Source organism: Grammomys surdaster, unplaced genomic scaffold (assembly GCF_004785775.1).
Source record: "Grammomys surdaster isolate TR1022 unplaced genomic scaffold, NIH_TR_1.0 62, whole genome shotgun sequence".
Lineage (NCBI taxonomy): Eukaryota > Metazoa > Chordata > Mammalia > Rodentia > Muridae > Grammomys > Grammomys surdaster.
Genome location: NW_021604564.1, coordinates 10,263,799 through 10,285,620, shown reverse-complemented (window position 1 = coordinate 10,285,620; position 21,822 = coordinate 10,263,799). Strand labels below are relative to the sequence as shown.

At 34.8% G+C, this 21,822-nt stretch overlaps 1 protein-coding gene across 6 annotated transcripts in view; it reads left to right on the top strand.

The window, feature by feature from the left end:
- The window catches only part of Nlgn1 (neuroligin 1), a 670,827-nt gene extending 650,597 nt beyond the window's left edge, over window positions 1-20,230 (top strand). For 3 of the 6 annotated variants that reach the window (XM_028763755.1, XM_028763720.1, XM_028763761.1), the window contains 3 exons: window positions 13,667-13,852; window positions 17,107-17,896; window positions 19,096-19,918. In XM_028763755.1, coding sequence (XP_028619588.1) covers window positions 13,667-13,852; window positions 17,107-17,896; window positions 19,096-19,918 — 1,799 coding nt within the window. Of the gene's footprint in view, window positions 1-13,666; window positions 13,880-17,106; window positions 17,897-19,095 lie in introns of all 6 variants that reach the window. The other 3 variants (XM_028763745.1, XM_028763737.1, XM_028763729.1) reach the window with 2 other exon arrangements.
- The last annotated feature ends 1,592 nt before the right edge of the window (window positions 20,231-21,822 follow it).

Genomic DNA, 21,822 nt, shown 5'->3' with positions numbered 1-21,822 from the left:
CCTGTCTCAAGGTAATAAGGCAAAAAGCCATAGAGAAAGACACTAATCACCCTCCTCTGGCCTCCATATATACATATGTACTTGTGAGAATCTTCACACTCATGTGGATGTAACATGCATGCACACACACATATACAAATACACATGAGTACACATATATAAACATACCACACACAGAGACATACTCAGATAAACACACAGGGGCACAGCAAAAGAAAGATTCTATCAACCTCATTATATTAATTGACTTTCACCTGTTACCCAGTTCTCTATACATTTCAAAGAAGATCAGCAGATTGTGTTCCCTTGAGGCATAAAGTGACTGAGAAGTTGTTTGTTCCAATGCAAGTTAAAGTCAATATATTCTCTTCATTGTTGTTCATCTTCAACCCTCATAATAAACAAAAAATAAACGTACAACGTGTGTTTTATGCACTTTGCTAAGTGGCATAATAACAGAATGGTTTTTCTTCCTTCTGGAAAAAACCCCCCACCAACTCTGTACATTGAAATGCTGAGAGACACATTGTCATCTCAGCCCACAGCAGCTGTCTCTTGTACAAGCTTTGCCAAATGTTAAACTTTCTCTCTAGGGTTTGATTCTGTGAATGAATCTGGGGGAGTGTGCCTTGCTGCATGGCTTGCAACATCAGTCTCCATGCTTTTGAGACTCAGATTCCTCATTTCACCTCATGTATATTAATAGAGAGATTAGTTTTACTTCTTTTTTGAATAGCTAATCACTGTCAAGAAACATCCACTAATGGTGTGCAGGTAATGTCTGCTGAAATACCAGTGACTTCAAACTGAAAAATATAATGTTTAGTGAAAACTACACCCAGGACAGGACCTCAGGCTTGATACCCAGTTATGAATGATTTATTTTCAATTATAAATCTGAGCTTAACATGAGGTGTTCTGGTAGGATCCTTAAATATCTAAACTGATCTTCCCTTGTTTCAATGTTTCCTTTGTTACTCAATGACATTCTGTGGCCCTTTGAGCTGAAGATCCACATTAGATACCATTGAAATTATAGGGCCACTAGAACTTTTGAAAATTCCTTCCAGCATAATATCAAAACACGTTGATGACTTTCTCTCAGGTGATCCTTCCTGTTGAATACAAAAGAGATGATGGTATTTTGGAAATATTTGTAGTATGGGCCAACATCACCACGGTGCATAAGCTTAAGTACAATCTAAAAGCAAAAATATTTGCCAGCTTTTACTAAAACATTGATTAATTGTTAATAATGAATTAAGAGATATCATAGATCTTTTTTGGCATTAGTAAGCAAGGTTCCCCAAAGCTAATGGCTGGTGCTGTTGACAGTGGATATACAATTAGTGGTTGTCTCAGGATAGTTTAGGTTCCTGTTCTAGTGCCTTCATATCTACAGTCAGCAGCTGCACTAGAATGCAGAACATATGGCCCTCTTACAGGGCTTGCACACTTATCTTTTAGAAACTACTAACTGAAACTGACAATCATTTTTTCAAAAATGACTTTATAATTCAAAATTTGGAAAATAAGAAAATTTAATTAGCACCATTTTATCAGAAACATGATTGTTGAGGATTTTGATGATTTTGTTTGCCTTATAGCACTGCTTCTGTAATCTGACATTGATTTTCCAGCTTACACGTTGGTTTGTGATGGTAGTTGTGGAATATGTAGACCATTCTTGGCTCTCACCTTTGAATCTAATATGCCCGTTAAGATGAACAATTGTTCTAGATACGTGGGTATTTTCTGAAACTAAAAGAAGCAATTTAAGAGAAGTTGTTGTGGCTCACAACTTGCAGCATTATAAAGCAGGAAAGTCATAACAAAAGGACCTTGATGCAGCTGATGACATTGCATCTGTAGTCTATAATCCTCAGGCTTGTTCCTAATAAACCACTTCCTCCAGTGATGCTCCATCTCCTAGAGCCTCTATAATCATCCAAAATAGAGCCGAAACTAGGGACCAAGTACTATCCAAATGCAAAAAGCAATGACAAAATATATGAGCCAAGGAGGAATATATCATAATTGCACCAGACCTGTATTAGATGAAAATAAACTTCTGTAAATTTATTTATATCTGTAGTGATTTTGAGTCATATCAGAGAGGGTGGAAGATTTCCTTTTAACTATAGATACAGGATAGTCCAGTTAAATTCATAGATAAGACAGGCATAAATGAAGTATATGGATATTTCTCTCTATATATATATATATATATATATATATATATATATATATATATATATATATATATTTAAATTTTCTAATACTCAAAAATACTTAAAAGTCAACTTACTCTGTTGTTGAGGTGAAAAAAAATAATAAAAACACAACTGTCAGTCAATTGTAAACCAAATATTAACAAGTGATGAAAAGAAGGTGAACAGTCTGAAGCTCTCCTAAAATGTCATGAAGGACATGTTTTCAGGCTTATCACGTGATAAAGTCAATGATCTCAGGTATTCTGCAGAGAAAAATTCATGAACATTCTACTAAAACAAAGGATTCACCAAGGTTCCCATTGTCAACGCTGGCAGATGCTCACTGCCATGTTGTAATGCCTACTTAAGTTAAGTCAACTTAAATATCAAATTTAATAAACCAAAAGGAAAGAAGAATCCATGAATCCATAGGGATGTGAATGAATGAAGAGTTGAGTAAATGCATACAGGAAACCAAACCAAGAACCATCTGTGTAGGCAATTCCAACTACAAGAAAATCAAATATAAAATCAGTACTTGTTTTAGATAAGAACCATCAACTGCTACTAATATGAGTATGTACAGGTGCTAAACAGAGGAACTTAAGAAACTCCTATTTCATTCATATTTCCTACATAAGAAAAATTACAGTGGTGAAGTAGGGAAACATAGAAAGTCATCAATATAACCAAGCTGTCAAGAACTACTAAGATAACACTATATTATTTATCTGGTCTTTTGACAAAAATCATAATCTGAATATAATTGCAAAGAAATTTCTGACAAATTCTAAATTAAGAAACATAATATGCTTACAGCCATTGTAGTACATTGAGCTCCATAAAGACAATGCCGGGGCAAGTGAGAGCCAGACGAGTACTGGGTGACTCTTTGCCTCACAGAGGAAAATCAACTAAACATGGGCTAAGGAGATCCTAAGAAGCCAAGAGGCAAAATGTTCTCATATGCATTCTTTGTGCAAACCTGCCGGGAGGAGCACAAGAAGAAGCAACCAGATGCTTCTGTCAGCTTCTCAGAGTTCTCCAAGAAATGCTCAGAGAGACGGAAAATCATGTCTGTTAAAGAAAAGGGGAAAATTGAAGATATAACAAAGGCTGACAAGGCTCGTAATGAAAGAGAAATGAAAATCTAACATTTCCCCCAACGGTGAAACCAAAAAGTAGTTCAAGGATCCCAATGCACCCAAGAGGCCTCTTTCGGCCTTCTTTTTGTTCTGTTCTGAGTACCGTCTAAAAATCAAAGGCGAGCATCCTGGCTTATCCATTGGTGATGCTGCAAAGAAATTAGGAGAGATGTGGAACAACACTGCAATGGATGACAAGCAGCCCTACGAGAAGAAGGCTGCTAAGCTGAAAGAGAAGTATGAAAAGGATATTACTGCCTCCAGAACTAAAGGAAAACCTGATGTAGTGAAAAAGGGGGTTGTCAAGGCCAAAAAGAGCAAGAAAAAGAAGGAATAGAAAGAGGAGGAGGAGGAAGAGGAAGAAGAAGATGATGATGATTAATAAGTTAATTTTAGCACAGGTGAAGATAAGTGTCTATAAAACATTTAACAACCCCCCCGCCCCATACACAATTCACTCCTTTTAAAGAAAAAAACTGACGTGTAAAGCTATGTAAGATTTGTTTTTAAACTGACGTGTAAAGCTGTGTAAGATTTGTTTTTAAACTGTACAGTGTCTTTTTTGTATAGTTAACATATTTTCTACTGTTTCTTTAGATAGCTTTGTCTTGGTGGTACTTTGAATAGCCACTAACATTGCCTGGTACAGTCTAGGGGTTGTAAAGTGGCATGGAAATTTAAAGCAAGTGCTTACTGGTGCACAGCACATAATAGTTATATATGAGTACAATGGTTTGTTTTTGTTTTTTTGGGTTTGTTTCTTTTGGCTTTATTTTTGGTTTTAATTTTTGTCTCTGATGCAGTTTATACAAAGATAATTGTTGTTCTGTTAACTGACTATCACTCTGTTATTGCAAAAGAATGAGGCTGTTTTGTTGACATTCTGAATGCTTCTAAGTATATACAATTTTTTATTAAAAAAAAAGAAACATAATTATTCTCAGAAATATCTTCTTCAGAAACACAAGTTCAATAAAACAAATGCAGATCAACAAACAATTGTAACATGTAATTTTACACTGGATGTGAAAGAGCTAGAGGTGGAAGAAAAAGTGTGAGAAGGGAAATCTGCCAAAGTCACATGCCAACTATCCAATGAACTGTTTAAAATGGGTGAGGGAGCATAAATGCTCTTCACTCCAGTATATGTGATGTAGAAGACAACACCTAGCGATCCAAGAAAAGCCTGGGCTGCATGAAATTATCTTCAAATCATCTTTAAAATATCAAGGAACATGGAAATCATTAAAAAACACTTGGGACTTCTGGGATCAATTTTGTCCTCTTATCTATATGAAAAATATTTAACATAAAAATGTCTATTAGATTTTTTTTTAGTGTTTCAAACATATTTGATTATATTCATCTCCAATCCTGAACTCTTTCAGACCCAACTATCTTTCAGTTTCTCTATCCACCCAACTTTGTGTCCTCCCAATTCTTCTTCATGAGTAATTTGTCTTGTCAAATATTCTTCGATGTGTTTTCCTCAACTGGACTACTCAAATTATCATGGTCTATACTGTTAGAGGAAACTGCCTAGATCTCACTAAGCATCAATTACCCATAGCATAAGAGCTGGAGTTGGGGTCTGCATGTTCAACTTCCCTCTCCAGGCTGGGCTTTGTTCTCATTTGAACTTGCACAGTTTTGTGCTCGCTCTTACAACCTCTGTGATCTTGCTGTATCCAGAAGATATTTACTTCTAGTCGTCTATCACTTCTGAGCCTTATACCCCTTTTTTCTCTTCTTCTGCAATTATCTTTAATCCTTGAGAGGTGTGTGGTATGTATAGTTCATTTGAAGGCTGAGTCTCTTATGGTCTAAGCCTTGACAAATTGTCAATTTCTTTTGTTTATCACTGCCCACTGAAAATAGAAGTTTCCCATATGAGAGCTGAGAGATGCATTGATCTATGGATATAGCAGTGAGTCAAGAGAAGCTGCAATCACATCAGCTCCATTTTGCTACATAATAGTAGTACAAGCTGGAATCTTCAATGTCCTAAAAAATGTTAAATCTAAAAAGTACCAAAATATTTCAGAATGAAGACAGAAGCTTCAACTGTTTTAGTTTAATGAAGATTGAACTCAGCTACTCTGGGTCTTCCATCTGCCTAAAGTCTGTAGTTACATGGACTGTCTGTATTTCTTCTCTTGTGTATGTCTGATGTACCTGTTTCTATTGCCTGTGTCCTGTGCCTGTGTCTGTCCCTTGTACCTAAATAGTTATCTGAATCTATGCCAGTCACTAATAATGATATGAGAATTTCTCTGTAGTTACTGAACAGTATAGAAACCTTAGTGTGGGGAAGAAATAAAGGACATTGTTTTTTTTTTTTTTTACAGAGACTATTAATAGAGCTTTACAAGGGAAAACATTATATTACTAACCTCAATTGACTCAGAACAGTGATCAAAATCATAAACATGCTATCAATTTAAATACACATATTGATCCAAACATTTATGGATTATTTGTTTTAAGGTTATGATCAACCTGTTGCCTGTTTTCAACAAATGATTACCACCCTGCACATATATGTAATTGTGGTTTGGGGGCATGGAATATTATGTAATATAAAATTAAAGCTATGCATTTATCTTCTATTGTAAAAGATGTTTACACTGCACATCCAAAGCTTTGCAATGTAAGTGTTATTTAGTCCTATTTTCATGCAAGATGTTTTTCCAAGAACAAGGACACAGAAATCACAGTCCTGCGACTCTGCCATTTGTTATATTCTTAGAAAAAAGATTAAATAACTTCCAAGAGAATATAACAGCAAGGAAGCTAGGTATACATGGTGGGTAGCTAAATAATGTTCTGTGTGACACTGTAGTGTGTACTTCTCTTCAAAGATCTGTCATTTTTATTACAAGTTTCAAAGGCATCAAAAATCTATCATGAGAATGTCTCAAGGTGTATTTGTCCACTTAGCATTAAGGTGATTCGGATTGAAAATTTTCCAGTTTATTTTATCTTATACTCATCAAATTCTGTACCCATTAGACACTAAGTTTCCTCTCTTCTACTCAGATATTTGCCAATACCTTTCTACTTTCTATGGTTTTCATCATTAAGGATACTAATTTTGAAGTACATTTGTCATTGTTACAGGACAAGATTTCTCTCCTTTTTAAGGCTTAGTAAGGTTTGTCATAATTATTTGTACTGCCTATATTTTCTGCATCTATTGGTAAATCTGAAACCATGGGGGGCACTATTAGCTCTTGATTATTGTGTACAATTCTCTGGCAAGAATAGCTTTTTCTGTCTTTGGGATCCTATTTTGTATTGTAAGACCAGAAGAGATATTGTTAAGTAATATAGTATTTGTTTTATAAACTTTTGAGGCTTATCTACACCTTTTTCCATAATATATCAACTACTTTTCATTCTCACCAATATAATGGCTTCAAATTATTGGCATCCTTGCCAAAAAAAACCAACCAAAAACATATTTTCTGTTCTTTTTAGCATAGTCAGCATATACATGAGTTAGCATATCACTGTGGACCTTCCTTTCTTTAATGATTAATGATGATAACGTTTTAGATGCTTATTTGCAATTGCTGTATCTTCTTTGGATGCATTATAATGGTTAGTTTTGTCAATTTGGCATAGCCTAGAATCCCATGGGAAGAGTATACAACTATAATGTATTTAATGAGGAATTGTATACATTGTGTTGGCTTAGGGCAAATCTTGGAAGAATTGTTTTAGTTAAGTCAATAGTTGAAGCAAGAGTCAGCAACTCTCTATGGTACTATTATTTGGGCAAAGAGTCTTGAGCTATATAAGAGTTGAGAAATGCAACTGGGCATAGCAGGTGAGAAATAAGCATACCTACATTCATTTTTTTCTATTCTTGATTGTGGATGTAATATGACCAGTGGTTTGAAATTCCTCCCTTTGATTTCCAAAACTATGGACTATGACTTGAAATTGGAAGTTGAAATAAACTTTTTTCCTTTATGTTGATTTTGCTGATTTTGTTATCATAGCAACTGAAATTAAACTAGAGAAGCATATGGATTTTGTGTCTTTTTTTAAAAAATTATATCTGAGGGTTTTTCTTTTCTTGTATAGTTGTAGAGTTTACTAAGATGGACATTAATACCTTAGCAATACTATTGTTTACTGTTGTTTTCTTCTTGGTGTACAGAATTTTAAGTCTGGTTTGGATTCATTTGTGAACCTATTTCTATTTTCTATCTTATACTTTGACATAACCAAGAAATTATGAAACTGTCCTGCATTTCTGATTTAAATATTCATATTTTATATGCACCAGTGTTTTGCCTGTACACGTGTATGTGAAGCAAATGTGTGCCTGTTCCAACAAAGTTCAGTAGGGAATGTCAGATCCCTTAGAACTGGACTTAATGGCAGTTGTGAGCCACCATGTGGGTAATATTACCAAAGTCAGTTCTTTACAAGAGCAGTAAAGCTCTTAACCCTTGAGTCATCTCTCCAACCCCAGGTCTAGTGTTATAAATGTTTCTTCTTCTGGCTTGTCTAAGAGTTCAATAGTCTTATAGTTTTAATTTACATTAGGTTTTGTATATGATGGTATAAGGTAAGAATTCAGGTTGTTATTTTCTTGGTATATCCAGTTTTATGAACATTGCATGTTAAAGAATCCTCCTTTGGGGGAGTTTGGATCATATTTTCACCATTTGTTCTTAAGTGTCTCTATTCGTTTCTTTTACAAAAATTAAAGAACTGAAGGAAAGATTTAGTTTCACTCTCATTTTGAGATTAAACTTCATCATGGTGTAGTAGAAATGATAAATGAACCATAAGATTTCTGGTCACATGTATCAGCAGTAGCGAAGTTGAAAACAGACTAGAACTTAGAGCAAGCTGTGAAATATCCAGACCTGTTCACACTAACTTCATTTCATCCAACTAGGGTTTACTTCCTAAGTGTTCTAAAACTTTCAACACAACATCACAATCAGGCAACCAAGTATTTAAACACAAGAGACTCTTGGCAATATTTCACATTTAAACTTCCACAATGTCTAACTTGATAAAACATAAAGAAGCTTATTTCCAATAAAATTAAAAATTTGAGAAATTTATTAAGCAAAATGGAGGTAAATTATGAAATTGTGTCTTAATGTAGTTTTTTCATGTAAATGTGTGTGTGTATGTTTATGTGTATATATTTGTGTGTGTGTGTGTGTGTGTGTGATTGTGCGTGTGTATGTGTCTGTGTGCATATATGGGATCTTTTACAAAACTAAGCCTGTTAACATAGCTATTTTATTGGAATGGTTTTACTCCATAGAATAAAACTCAGTAGAAAGATCTCAAGCAAACAGTCTCTCATAGAAAAGATTCCAGAAGTCAGTCATGTGAGGATTGATGTAGAATACAGAGACAGTGCAGAGGAAGAAGTGACTGCATCTGACTGGAGACTCAAATTCCTACAAGAACTTAAGGTTTTAATCCAATGATTGTATTTTTTTCTTTTTAAGATCAAAAATCTTCACTGAGTTATTTTTCTGGTCTGTGTTTTTATGTTCCTACAAGAATGTCTCACTATCTTGAGGATTCTGACTACATGGCTGGAACACACATATAAACATTATATTTAACATTTCTAGTATCCCCATTCTGAAGTATTCCTCATTCAGGAGACAACATGGTCTTCTGTATATAAACAAATGAAATGATAAATACAGAAAACACCTTCCTTCAATTTTATTGCCTGAATTTAATGTCAACTCAAAAAATGACTATATTATATTTAATATTTCTAGAATTAATAAACATTGATATTCAAGTATGGATCCCATGCCTAAAATGAGAAAATGCCTCTAAAGTGCAGGTTCCCTAGCTTTCTCCATCTCTCCCTTTCTTTGTAGCATCTAAACAAAACAGCCTATATTATTTGAGTCCTAAGTTTTTCCTTGAAGACTTTTAGTTGTTTTTGTTAATGTTTGGTTGCTTGCATATTATTTTTAGTGTAACAATTAACACTTTCTACACAGTTATAAAACATGTCTTGCTTTTTCTCATAGTGCAGGCCTGCATACATATGGGGTCATTAATAATCTCTATATTCCCATGTTCCTTTGGTTTCAGAGACCTCTCTGAGTTCAGTTCACAGCAGTAGCCTAAGCCACTATCTCTCACCATCTCTATCACTAAAATTAGCTCTCTTTGTTTACTTTCCTTTAGATAATTTACTTTATAGATAATCTAATTTTCTATAATTAGATCTAATTTTCATAACTCTAGTGCATATGAGTCTATTTCAGTTGTCTGGCTTCTTTTTCACACCTGATAGCTAGCATAGTTGTTCGATTCTGGATCCTGAAGCTAGGCCTGTTTTATAGATCTTATCAGTGCAGGTGAGCCATTCTTTCATTTCAGGACAACAATTAGAATTTTAAAATGTAAATGAATGTGTCAATGTATAACAGGATGCAAAACAAAACAGAAAATAAAAAAACAAAAAACAAACAATACTACCAAGACTTTTCACTAAGTAATGAGGAAACCATATCTTGTTCAAGACAGTAATTTGTTTAGCTTTCCTTGTTTTCTGCCCTTGGATGAATCCTAGAGTTGTGTTTGAAGATTGTACCAGGAACACTCATACAATTGTGTGCAATTCTATTGAGTCCAAACAGATACAACTGATTGGTTAGGTTCAGTTGATAATGGCAGGGAACACCAGTTTTTCTTCTAGTACAAAACATGAAGTGCTACTGTCCATTATACATTGACACTATTTGGTTTTTAAAAGATTTAGTATCGGAGTGATCATTAAATAAATCATTGAGTAGATTAATAGATATGGATAGATGATGATCCTCATGATATAGAAGAAGAAAGAAAATGCTTAGATGAAAGAAAAAATATCTATCAATAGATACAGAAAACCAGAAAACAATCACTAGGTAAGTAGCTGATGGATAAGTAGGTAGGTGATAGATAGGTCAATGATAAGCAAGTCATAGTTACATACACAGGCAATAAGTAGATAGATTGTATGTAGTTGATAGATCCTGGACATTCTGAGAATAGAACTAGACTTTTACATTTCATTTGAGTCCTTCATCATTACAGTTTAATAAGGCTATTCCTTCATCTGATTTATTTTTTTTGAAACTAAACAATTTAACTATGTGTAAAAAATAAGAAGCAACTCCTTAGAGGTACGATATGTTTTTTGCAGTATTATTTTGTAAAAAGTAGGGAACTGACCCATCAACAATGTGCTAAACATGATACACTCAAAGTGGAATCCAAGATGGGACATTATTTACTTAAGGTGAAGCCAGTTTTTTCACAACAATGATTCTCTACATGATACACACTGAATAATGATGATATTATCAAATCAATTCTTGTAGACATCAAGAGTCATTTGAATGTCACTGGAGCTTTTCAATATTGTTTTATAACGTAATCAATGGAAAATCTTGTTTTGTATTGAATGGTTTAAGCTATACTCAAAATTCACTTTTCTACCTGATTAGATTTGTGATATAAAATAATATGTAATAAACTCTCTAGACTGCCACAATCTTGATCTTTCATTCATTCTGTTACTCACAAGCATACACTGTTGTGCATGCCCATATGCACACACAAAGGATTTTTTTTATCATTCCAGAGCTTTCTAGTTAATTACTGGAAATCTTTCTATAATATTTTCAAATTTTATGCTGTCAGTCAAGTCTATACTAATAGTTTAATAATTTTTTTAAAAACTTAAGTTAATGACTTTATCTTATGTCAGTGCTCACATAAAGAAAATATAGTTAAAAGAGTTCCCTGAAAAGTTTTTTTCTATATTAATAATGCTTTAATTGAGAAATTGAAATTTTTGAATTAAAAATATCTGTGATAAATTTTCTCAAATTATTCTATGATATCAATAAAGAGTACTTGGTGTCACCAGAAAAGCACCTGAGAGCATAGAGAGAGAGAGAGAGAGAGAGAGAGAGAGAGAGAGAGAAATAAATTTTCTCAAATTATTCTATGATATCAATAAAGAGTACTTGGTGTCACCAGAAAGGTATTTGTTCAAAAATATGTCTGTTAAAAGTTTACCTGAAACTCTTGGATTGTATTTTGAAGGTAATGTGTGCAAAGTAACTCACATGCCACATGCATGCCCACAAGCACCTGAGAGCATACACACACACACACACACACACACACACACACAGAGACACAGAGAGAGAGAGAGCAGCAGAGAGAGAGAGAGAGAGAGAGAGAGAGAGAGAGAGAGAGAGAGAGAGAGAGAGAGAGAGCTTGCATGTTTCTACAGTGGCTCTCTGCTCTGGTTTCACACTGATGATCATCTTGCCTTGTTTTCCAGGGTACAGACTTTTCAACAGAAACCTCCTACATACTTAAACTACACCCAACTCGAGATTACACTTCCATATTTTAAAACTGTTTAAAATGTTGCATTAAAAGGTTTAACCAACTTTCATTCTGAAGACATTCAAAAGAATTTGACCTCACCTACTTCTTTCTACAATGACTAGGAAGAATTTCTTGTTGGGCCTGAGGATAGATAGCTCAGTGAATAAACTGAGCAAGCTTGCGGAGGGTGGGGGTGTGTGTCATGAATTCATGTAAAATACCAAGTGCAGTGGTATGCATTTGTAATATTGGAATTCCTACAGAGGGCTGGACTTTGGAGACAGAAAAGTTAGCGTTTATCTCATAGGCTCAGCTTTTGAGCATACAGTACATGGCACCAGATACAGAGGGCAGAGAAGTACCAACTCCTCAAAAGTTGTCCTGACATCTGCATCCATCCTGGTACCCATGTGCTGGTATTAACATATATATAATTTTTAAAGGTTTTTTGTACATATTTTAATTTTGATGATAGATTTATTTACTCCTTGGTAGGTACTGATCTCATAGTTTAGTTTCTTATGGATAAAATTGAATTCCTAGCTGCTTTCCTAAAACATATAAGTATATTTCAAATCAAATCAAATGTTTTGATTAACATTGACTCATCATATTGAGTCTTTATGCCTGCATTTACTGAGAGAACTGGATTTTAAAATTCTTTTCCATGAACTTGTTGAAAGTCTCTGAGTATTACTAATCAATTTATATATAACAAGACCATAAATATGTCCCATAGTTTCCAGGTTATGTGATAACTTTTAATTATATGAATAGGTCATAAGATACACTATTTTATGAAGTATTTTCTACTTACTATCTTACAATGTATAATAAACATTTTAAAACCTCCCATCTTAGCCAAAAAGGGGGAATATGCCTTAACAGTTCTAAAATAATTTCTTGCCTATTCCCTTTAAACTTTTGAGAGATTAAAAATCAAAAACAAAACAAAACAACAACAACAAAACACTTAGCTCTTATTGGTATGGGATTTCCTAGATGTCTTGGAATTTCTTATGTAGATTAAGCTGCCCTTGAAACTACAAGTTCTGAGATTATAACTCTGTCCACCACACTTGATTTAAGCATAGTCTATTGCTGTTACCTTAGGAATCCTATCAGTTAAGTCTATTTGATCTTTCCTCTACCTTGATTGAATCTACATTGAAAATACACTGACCATTCTCCATCTCAGCTCTTTTGTCTTGCAGAACATTGAGTATTCTATCAATGATCAGAGTCTGTACTTTACTAAAGCCCTTGATTTTATACTGGCCTAAGTTTTCTAAAATATATTTTCATACCAACTCTATCACAGTCATTCCTTAACTGTGGTTCATCATGCTAAACATGTGTAGTAGGTACACACACTGCTAGGAATTGCATCAGAATTTCATGAAACTGATAAAACTCTTCTCATATAAAGCTTGAACCATTTATTATCCTTTGTCTTCATTCATTGCACACACTGCTACACATAGGAATTCTGACAGGTTACATCACAAGCAACTTGAACACTGATGTATCATTGAATACAAAATATATAATATAACTTACACTTGTAAGTTTCTCAATATGCTTTCCTGTCACCATCAAGGAATGTGGTCTCTGGAAATGGATGCTTTGGGGTCTTCCAGATGTTACCATTCCTTTTGCTCATCTTCATGGCTTGTTTTGTGCATAAATTGGAAAGCATTTAGGGAAGATAAACATCCTCTTTCAGGTTTCAGTCATTATTATACTTCCTGAGATCACTGATTTTATCCTAATGGAAATACCTTTCACTAAACACATGGCAGTTATGATGATTAGGACAAGCCTCATACAACCTTAATGTTGATTTATGATTAATTCATATTAACTAAAACAATAATTCTAAAGTATCCCTCTTCTTCTGTCTTCCAGGCTTCTTGAGCACAGGGGATCAGGCTGCCAAAGGAAACTACGGGCTCCTTGACCTCATCCAGGCCCTAAGATGGACGAGCGAGAACATTGGGTTCTTTGGTGGTGACCCCTTGCGAATCACTGTGTTTGGATCAGGCGCTGGGGGTTCATGTGTCAATCTGCTGACTTTATCCCATTATTCTGAAGGTAACCGTTGGAGCAATTCAACCAAAGGTATTATGCAGGTTGCAAATTTTGACAATTTTGGTGTCTGCATGCCACCACCATCAGTACTGCGTGATGCTCTGTATATACTTCTCTGTTTCAACTGAGTGTTAGGTTGGGCTTGATAACTGTTTCGAGCTGTTTCTTTAGCCTTTCTGTGCATGTTTAAGTTTCTGTCAGACTCTTTTCTCTGTCTTCATGGAGCTGGGTAAGATGCTTTTTCAAGTCCACTTCAGAATGTTGAGTGTTATAGTCATTTTCTATTTCCAAAGGCTTGATTTGAGGGAAAATCAGACAAAGACTTTCAACACTGTCCTTTCTGCTTATTGAGTAGGCAAAATCAAATATTTTTAAACATAGGGACATTAGACACTTGAAGCTTTTCATTAGTTTGCATGCGTGATCCAAAATTGTCAAAGCATTTAGGTCACCAGTAGAACCTTTGATTACAAAGAAAAAACATTTAATTTTGTGGGTTTCTATTTTCAGCTCAAGTTTGGTGTTTTGGTTTGTTTTCTCCTAAAGCTTGGCAAGGCAGTATGGAACACTAGCCTGCTTTAGAACACAAATATTTTTCTTATTTCTATTTCCTGTACTTTGCCTAAAGTGCCTGCATCCTTATGACCGAATATTCAGTCACTCACTACAATTACATTATGAACAGGATTGCAATTCCATTATTAACTGGAGAGCTATTTGAAGAATTTCACAGAGTGAATACTTTCTATTATTTATATGTAATAAAGAAGAAAACAGAATACTCATCAACAGACCATCTGTGATTTTCTGCCTCCTAATTGTCATTGTATGTATGAGGAACACAAGTTATTCACTGTCAAGTGGAATTCATAGAGAATCTCAGTTTCCAGAAATAAAATATTTATTTTTTTAGTTCGTAATTATATGTATATTAGTGAAGGGGTGGCATGTGTATGTAAATGCCACTGTATGTAGGAGCTAGAGTCATCATAGGCTCTGATTTAAGAGCTAATATGTGTTTGAAAGTCATTTGGATAAGGGTGCTGGGAACTGAGCTCTGCTCTCTGCAATAGCTTACACTATGTATTCTTAACACATTTTTAGTTATCAAAGATATGTTAGGGTTCCAAGAGAACATTCAGTCATTAGTAAGCAAATTATATTTTATATAGACGTAATTTATTGGTATGGCTTACCTATGGCATCTCACTTAACTGTAGAAAGATTCTTATTTGAATATGATAAAAATGAAACATTTTAAATTAAGTAGCTAATGTATAAAATTGCTTACTTTGAAGTGATTATGTTTTTAAATTAACCAGATGAGATTCTTAGTATACTATGAGTGCTAATGTTTAGCTAAGTTAGCTTTACAGCCTGTACAGAACTCTTGGAATCATTTGAACAAGCACAGACCCAACAGTAGCATCAGCCAGTATTATAAGAGCATTGGATAAAGAAACCAATCAATTTGTCACATGTTCATCACTTGACAGGCCAGGAAGCAGTGGCAAATGGTTCAGCAAACAGCAGAGCATGTCACCTTCTATCATACACTGGAAGGAAACATATATTTATCTGATTGGAGACATGGGCTTGAGTTTGACCTAGTTCAAAACCTCTCTCAAGAGGTACCTAGTGCTACCAGGAAGGACACAGACAATTTTCTAAAATTCTCAGTCTCCCCCAAGAAAAACTTGGATTTTAAAGACTGGAAACCCACTGAAGGGCTCCATGTTGCTACAGTTTGCAGCTTCCCAGAGTCATCAACACCTCACACACACTTAACAAAGCCCCCTCACCAATGAGGAAAGGAATGGCTTCCTGGGATCATCCAGGCACTATGTTTCAGGTGATATTTAACACAAGTATCATTTATTTTTTGGTATATATAATGTCACTAAGTACTTGAGATAGGAATGAATATTATTTTTAAATGATCATGTTTATTTTACTCATATTTTCATTAGCAAACTATTCTTATGCTCAAATATCAACAGTTCTTACATCTGTTATATTGCCAAGATGTATATCATTTGCTTTGGTGAACTTTGTCCTATTAAAGCCAAGTCTATTCAGAAAACAACAAAATATATCAGCATTGTTTGACCTTTGAGTGTTTATAAATTTATCTAGAACATATTACTAACACATATTAATACATGTGCATTTTTGGAGAGAATTCTGGAACCAATTCATACATGACTTCTGAACTTTTGTGTAAAGAACTACTTTGTCCTTAAAATATGTAAGTGATTGAATATGTTTTTAAAATGAATGAGCACTTACCCAAATCTGGAAGTGGATAATAAATATAAATTCTTAAATAAAATTGGTAACCTATATTTTAAAAAAGACTGTTATAAGAAAATACTCTAGTGATTCAACTGTATTTGTAAATTTGAATAGCATACATCTGTTATCAAAATGAACATATCTTTGGAGCTATAATTTATAGTCCTTAAATGAGTCAAGTCAAGGGCACTGGCCCATATATGTGTCATGTTTTATGATAAAACACAGCAGCACACATTCAACAGTAGAAAAGATTTAATGACTCCCTACACAGTCTTCCTGATTATGTTTTCCTTCTAACTTAATGAAGACACTTCTTCAGTTATGTCTTCTTCAGAAATATGAGTTTTCATCATACAATATTTGGCATAGAAATCTGAAAGCAGTATGTCTTAAGTTATATTCTGTTTTGTGTGATGTCAAGGCCATCCCCAGGGTATTGACAAGTTCCCAGTCCTGGAATCTGCCTAAGGCCCAAACAACTATGTTTTTAAATAAAATCAAGTTAAAACAAACATTACACAATCATTTATAATGGAGACAGATATTTAGCCAAATTGAAGAAATATTGGGAATAGAAAGTACAGAATCTGTTGAGGGGCAAAGGAGTCAATGAGTCCATCCTGATGTTGTTAATTATCATGTATAATACTCATTAAGTAAAATATTTGAGTCCTTCAAATACATATGCTTTCTAACCTTACCTTTTCTCCTTTATGTGTCTTTCAGAGCACAAAATGTAGAATTGCAAATTAATTTACACTTAAATTGTAAGACCTTGACAAACTTATCTAGTATTTTATACCCTGGGGATGACTTTATGTACCTTCTGTTAGACAATATGTATCTGTTTCTTCAATTGTACTTGGGATTATATATACATGTCTAAAATATCAGATGTTCATTTGGGACCACAACACACTTCAATGATCATATGAAACTCTCTGTTTATTTTCCCGTAGGACTTTTTCAACGAGCAATAGCTCAGAGTGGAACAGCCCTTTCCAGCTGGGCTGTTAGTTTCCAGCCTGCAAAATATGCTAGAATTCTAGCCACAAAAGTTGGCTGCAATGTGTCAGATACAGTAGAGTTAGTAGAATGCCTGCAGAAGAAGCCTTACAAAGAACTTGTTGATCAAGATGTTCAACCAGCCCGATACCACATAGCCTTTGGACCTGTGATTGATGGTGATGTAATACCAGATGACCCTCAGATATTGATGGAACAAGGAGAGTTCCTCAACTATGATATAATGTTAGGAGTTAATCAAGGGGAAGGATTGAAGTTTGTCGAAAATATAGTAGATAGTGATGATGGTGTATCAGCCAGTGATTTTGATTTTGCTGTTTCTAACTTTGTTGATAATTTATATGGATATCCTGAAGGCAAAGATGTTTTGAGAGAAACAATTAAATTCATGTATACTGACTGGGCTGATCGCCATAACCCTGAAACTAGAAGGAAGACATTGTTGGCTTTGTTTACGGACCATCAGTGGGTAGCACCCGCTGTAGCTACAGCAGATCTTCACTCGAACTTTGGCTCACCTACATACTTCTATGCCTTTTATCATCATTGCCAAACAGATCAAGTTCCAGCTTGGGCTGATGCAGCTCATGGGGATGAGGTTCCCTATGTGTTGGGAATCCCCATGATTGGCCCTACAGAGTTATTTCCTTGCAATTTCTCCAAGAATGATGTGATGTTGAGTGCAGTGGTAATGACATACTGGACAAACTTTGCTAAAACTGGGTATGTACCTAAGGAAAGTACTCTGCCCTAATTGTAATAGCAAATACCTCTTTAAGTATTCTTGAATAACATATACATATTCTTAAATAGTGTAATATATTTTTGTTTGTTTGTTATTTGTTCTGTGATACTGGGGATCAAAACAGTGCCTTGAACATTATTGAACACATACTCCATCACTATAATACATTCCTAGTCCAAAGTAATAGATCAAAACAAAGTAGCATATTAACCTCATATAGTAAACATTAATTCTATATTTTACTGTTTTACAGTAAACAGTTATCACAATACTAGTTCTGCCTTTTTCATGTTTATACAGACTGGTATTCCTATTGTACTGCTCCCTGACAGTATTTCTTTGGCTTCTGAGGTGCATAGGCCATAATGTCACTGTTTTGAATGACAAACATTGTGTATTAGAACTTTCTAGTTCACAATACTGTATGCATTTTCACATTAATCTTGGATTCCATGGATTTTACTGTACATAGAAGGTTCTGAGGTTCCGGAAGCTTCAAACAGATACTTCCATCTAGGGTAGGTAAGCACTGTGATGATGTACATCTTTTCAAGTGCTGGTCCCAAGTTCTGAATTTATATTTTGATGCTATTTCTTTTGCACTGCCACTGATCAAAGTCAAACTGATTATGTGAATATTAAATTTTTTAATTTGTTCACTATGAACAGTGTGTTGGTGTATATGTGTATATGGTGTGTGCATGTGTGTGTATGTGTGTGTGTACACTCTTATGCACTTGTGATGTGTTTATGGGAAAATGAGCTGTGTGTACTTGCAGAATTTTGAGGATAACTTTGGTGGAGTTTATTCTATGCTCCTACACTGACATTGATTCTAGAGATTGAACTCATACTGGCAGGCTTGTCCAGCAAACACATTCACTGCTGAGCCATTTCCTGGACCAAAAATAATTAAAAGCACTTTGAATAAATATTAGTTTTCTCTACATGAACAGGGAACAAGAATGTGAAACTAATCAGCTTCATATTACCACTGACATGATTTTGTTTAACTTAAATTTCTAAGTAGATGCAAGTTAATGTTAAAACATAATTCAATGTTTTCCTACATTAACTTTTTGATTAGACATTAAACATAGTACTTTGACTAAGAAAAAGAATAAATAAAATATGTGTCCTCATAGATTCTTTCTTGTCTTTCCACCCTTTTCCCTAGTGATCCAAATCAACCAGTTCCTCAAGACACAAAATTCATTCATACCAAACCGAATCGCTTTGAAGAAGTAGCATGGACCAGATATTCCCAGAAAGACCAACTTTATCTCCATATTGGATTAAAACCGAGAGTTAAAGAGCATTACAGAGCCAATAAGGTAAATCTCTGGTTGGAGCTGGTACCTCATCTGCATAATCTCAATGACATTTCTCAGTATACCTCGACAACAACTAAAGTGCCATCAACAGACATCACTCTCAGACCTACAAGGAAAAATTCCACACCAGTCACATCAGCCTTTCCCACTGCCAAACAGGATGATCCCAAGCAACAACCAAGTCCCTTCTCGGTAGATCAGAGGGACTACTCCACAGAGCTAAGTGTCACAATCGCAGTGGGAGCCTCTCTTCTGTTTCTGAACATCTTGGCTTTTGCAGCCCTGTACTACAAGAAAGATAAGAGGAGACATGATGTCCACCGGAGGTGCAGCCCTCAGCGCACGACCACCAACGATCTGACCCATGCTCCAGAAGAGGAAATCATGTCTCTCCAAATGAAGCACACAGACTTGGATCACGAGTGTGAGTCCATCCATCCACACGAGGTGGTTCTTCGGACCGCCTGTCCCCCAGATTATACTCTAGCTATGAGGAGGTCACCTGATGACGTTCCTTTAATGACACCTAACACCATCACAATGATTCCCAACACTATACCAGGGATTCAGCCCTTACATACATTCAACACATTTACTGGAGGACAGAATAATACACTGCCCCATCCCCACCCACACCCCCATTCACATTCAACAACCAGGGTATAGCCAGATGAGAGAGACAAACTGATGTTTTTTTTCTGACGGAGTTCAGTAAAAGATTATTGGAAGATTCCTTGGCTTTCAACTCGGAAGACTCTCACTATTTAAATAAGGAGGAATATTATGTGAATATACGTATCAAGAACTTTGGGGGTTTTGAAAAAATGAATTGTATATAGATATACACACAAATCAACTTTAAAAAAAAAAGCAAATTCCAATTGCTTGAAGCAATTGTTCTGAATGATACTTGTTCATTCACTTTCAAGAATTAATTTGTTGAAGATTTAAGTTACATAATGGAGTTAGGCATGTGGAACACCAAACAGGAAAGTACTGTGTCTGAATACTTTAAAATCAGAAAAACAAAAACAACAATAAAATCAACTATGAATATGCACAAGGGACACACCAATGGAATGTCAGATAATTTCGTCAGTTTTCATTTGGAGTCCTTTAATTGTGTAGACCATATTTGCTTAAGTACACAGAACACCTATGCTGTTAACGGCATAGCAGAAGCTCATGCTGAAAATTGCCAGTAAAACAAAGAAGTTTAAAGACTGGCAGGTACAACATTATCACATAAGTGCTGTCAGTACTAAGTCGTGGGGATCAAGGAGACTGGATATTTTTAGCACGATGTGCATGATAATTTATATGCTTGGTGGCTGTGCTGCTGATTAAGCCGTAATTAAAATTCTTCTCATCCCATTGGAGTTTTTAATAGGAGCTTCCTCCATCAATTGGCAGAAACTAAAGAAGATTTTATAAGGGGCAAAAGTAATTACAATAAAATAATTTGCAGTAGTTTCGATAATAGAGGGAATAGTTATTAAAGTCTTGGGAGAAACTAGAGGTATAGTGATGAATACTCACTGATATGAAACCCAGAAAAAAATTCTATGAGTTTTATATTCTTTTCATTCCCTTATATGTAATTTATAGAAATACAACTCTAATTGGACATGTGTTAGCTACGGAGCTAGAATTTGCTGTGGGTTTGTTACTCTGAAGTTTGTTCCTTTCAGTAACAGTCTTGCAAGGTGTAAGGATGCCCCAATAGTACCACTCTGATTACCGTACTCAGTCGATTGATTTACTCATGCTGCATGACAAAACGTTTACTACTAAGAATTCAATAGAAAGCTCAGTCCCTCTTCACATTGCTTCCTTCTTGCTGAAGGTCACTTGAATTTACTCATGAGATCTCAGAAGAAGAACAATGTAGGTGCAGAACTTAGGAGAGTCAACAGCTGAAGGGTTTGTCTTTCACATATGTGCAATTTCAAATAAATTCTCTAAGACCACGGGAATCTCTGAGTCCCCTATCGTTTACCAGTAACATCAGTATATCACAGACCTTTCCAAATGTTTGTATATGTAATCAGATGTACATTTATATTAAAAAAACAATGAGATGGACTTAAAGAGCACATCCTGATCAATGGTTTCTCTCTTATCTGTACTATATTTCTATTAGACTAAAGTTATGTGATTTTTTTTTACCTTTTTTCAGACGACTAGCAATTTTGATAGTTTGTAAGATAACGAAAAGGACTTTCTCTGACTAACTGCAGTAACAGAAACCTTTCTTTCCAGCTACCCTTTTTCAAGAATTGAAAGCTTATTATACAAAAGCAAACACTTGTATACTACTTGGTGGGAAGGACATTGTGAATCTCGACCACATCTGTGGTCCTTGGGTGAAATAAAGATAATATGGAGAATGGTGATTAGTCAAATGCTAAGAGACATGATCTTTGCTCATTAAAGAGCTAAAATGTTTATTGCTGTTTTGTGTTTTATTTTGTTTTTACATAAAAAGAAAAAAGAAATGAAAAGAAAGAAAGAAATCTAAAACAAAACAAACAAGATTGTCTTGGAGTCATTTTTCTAGAACAGTTGGG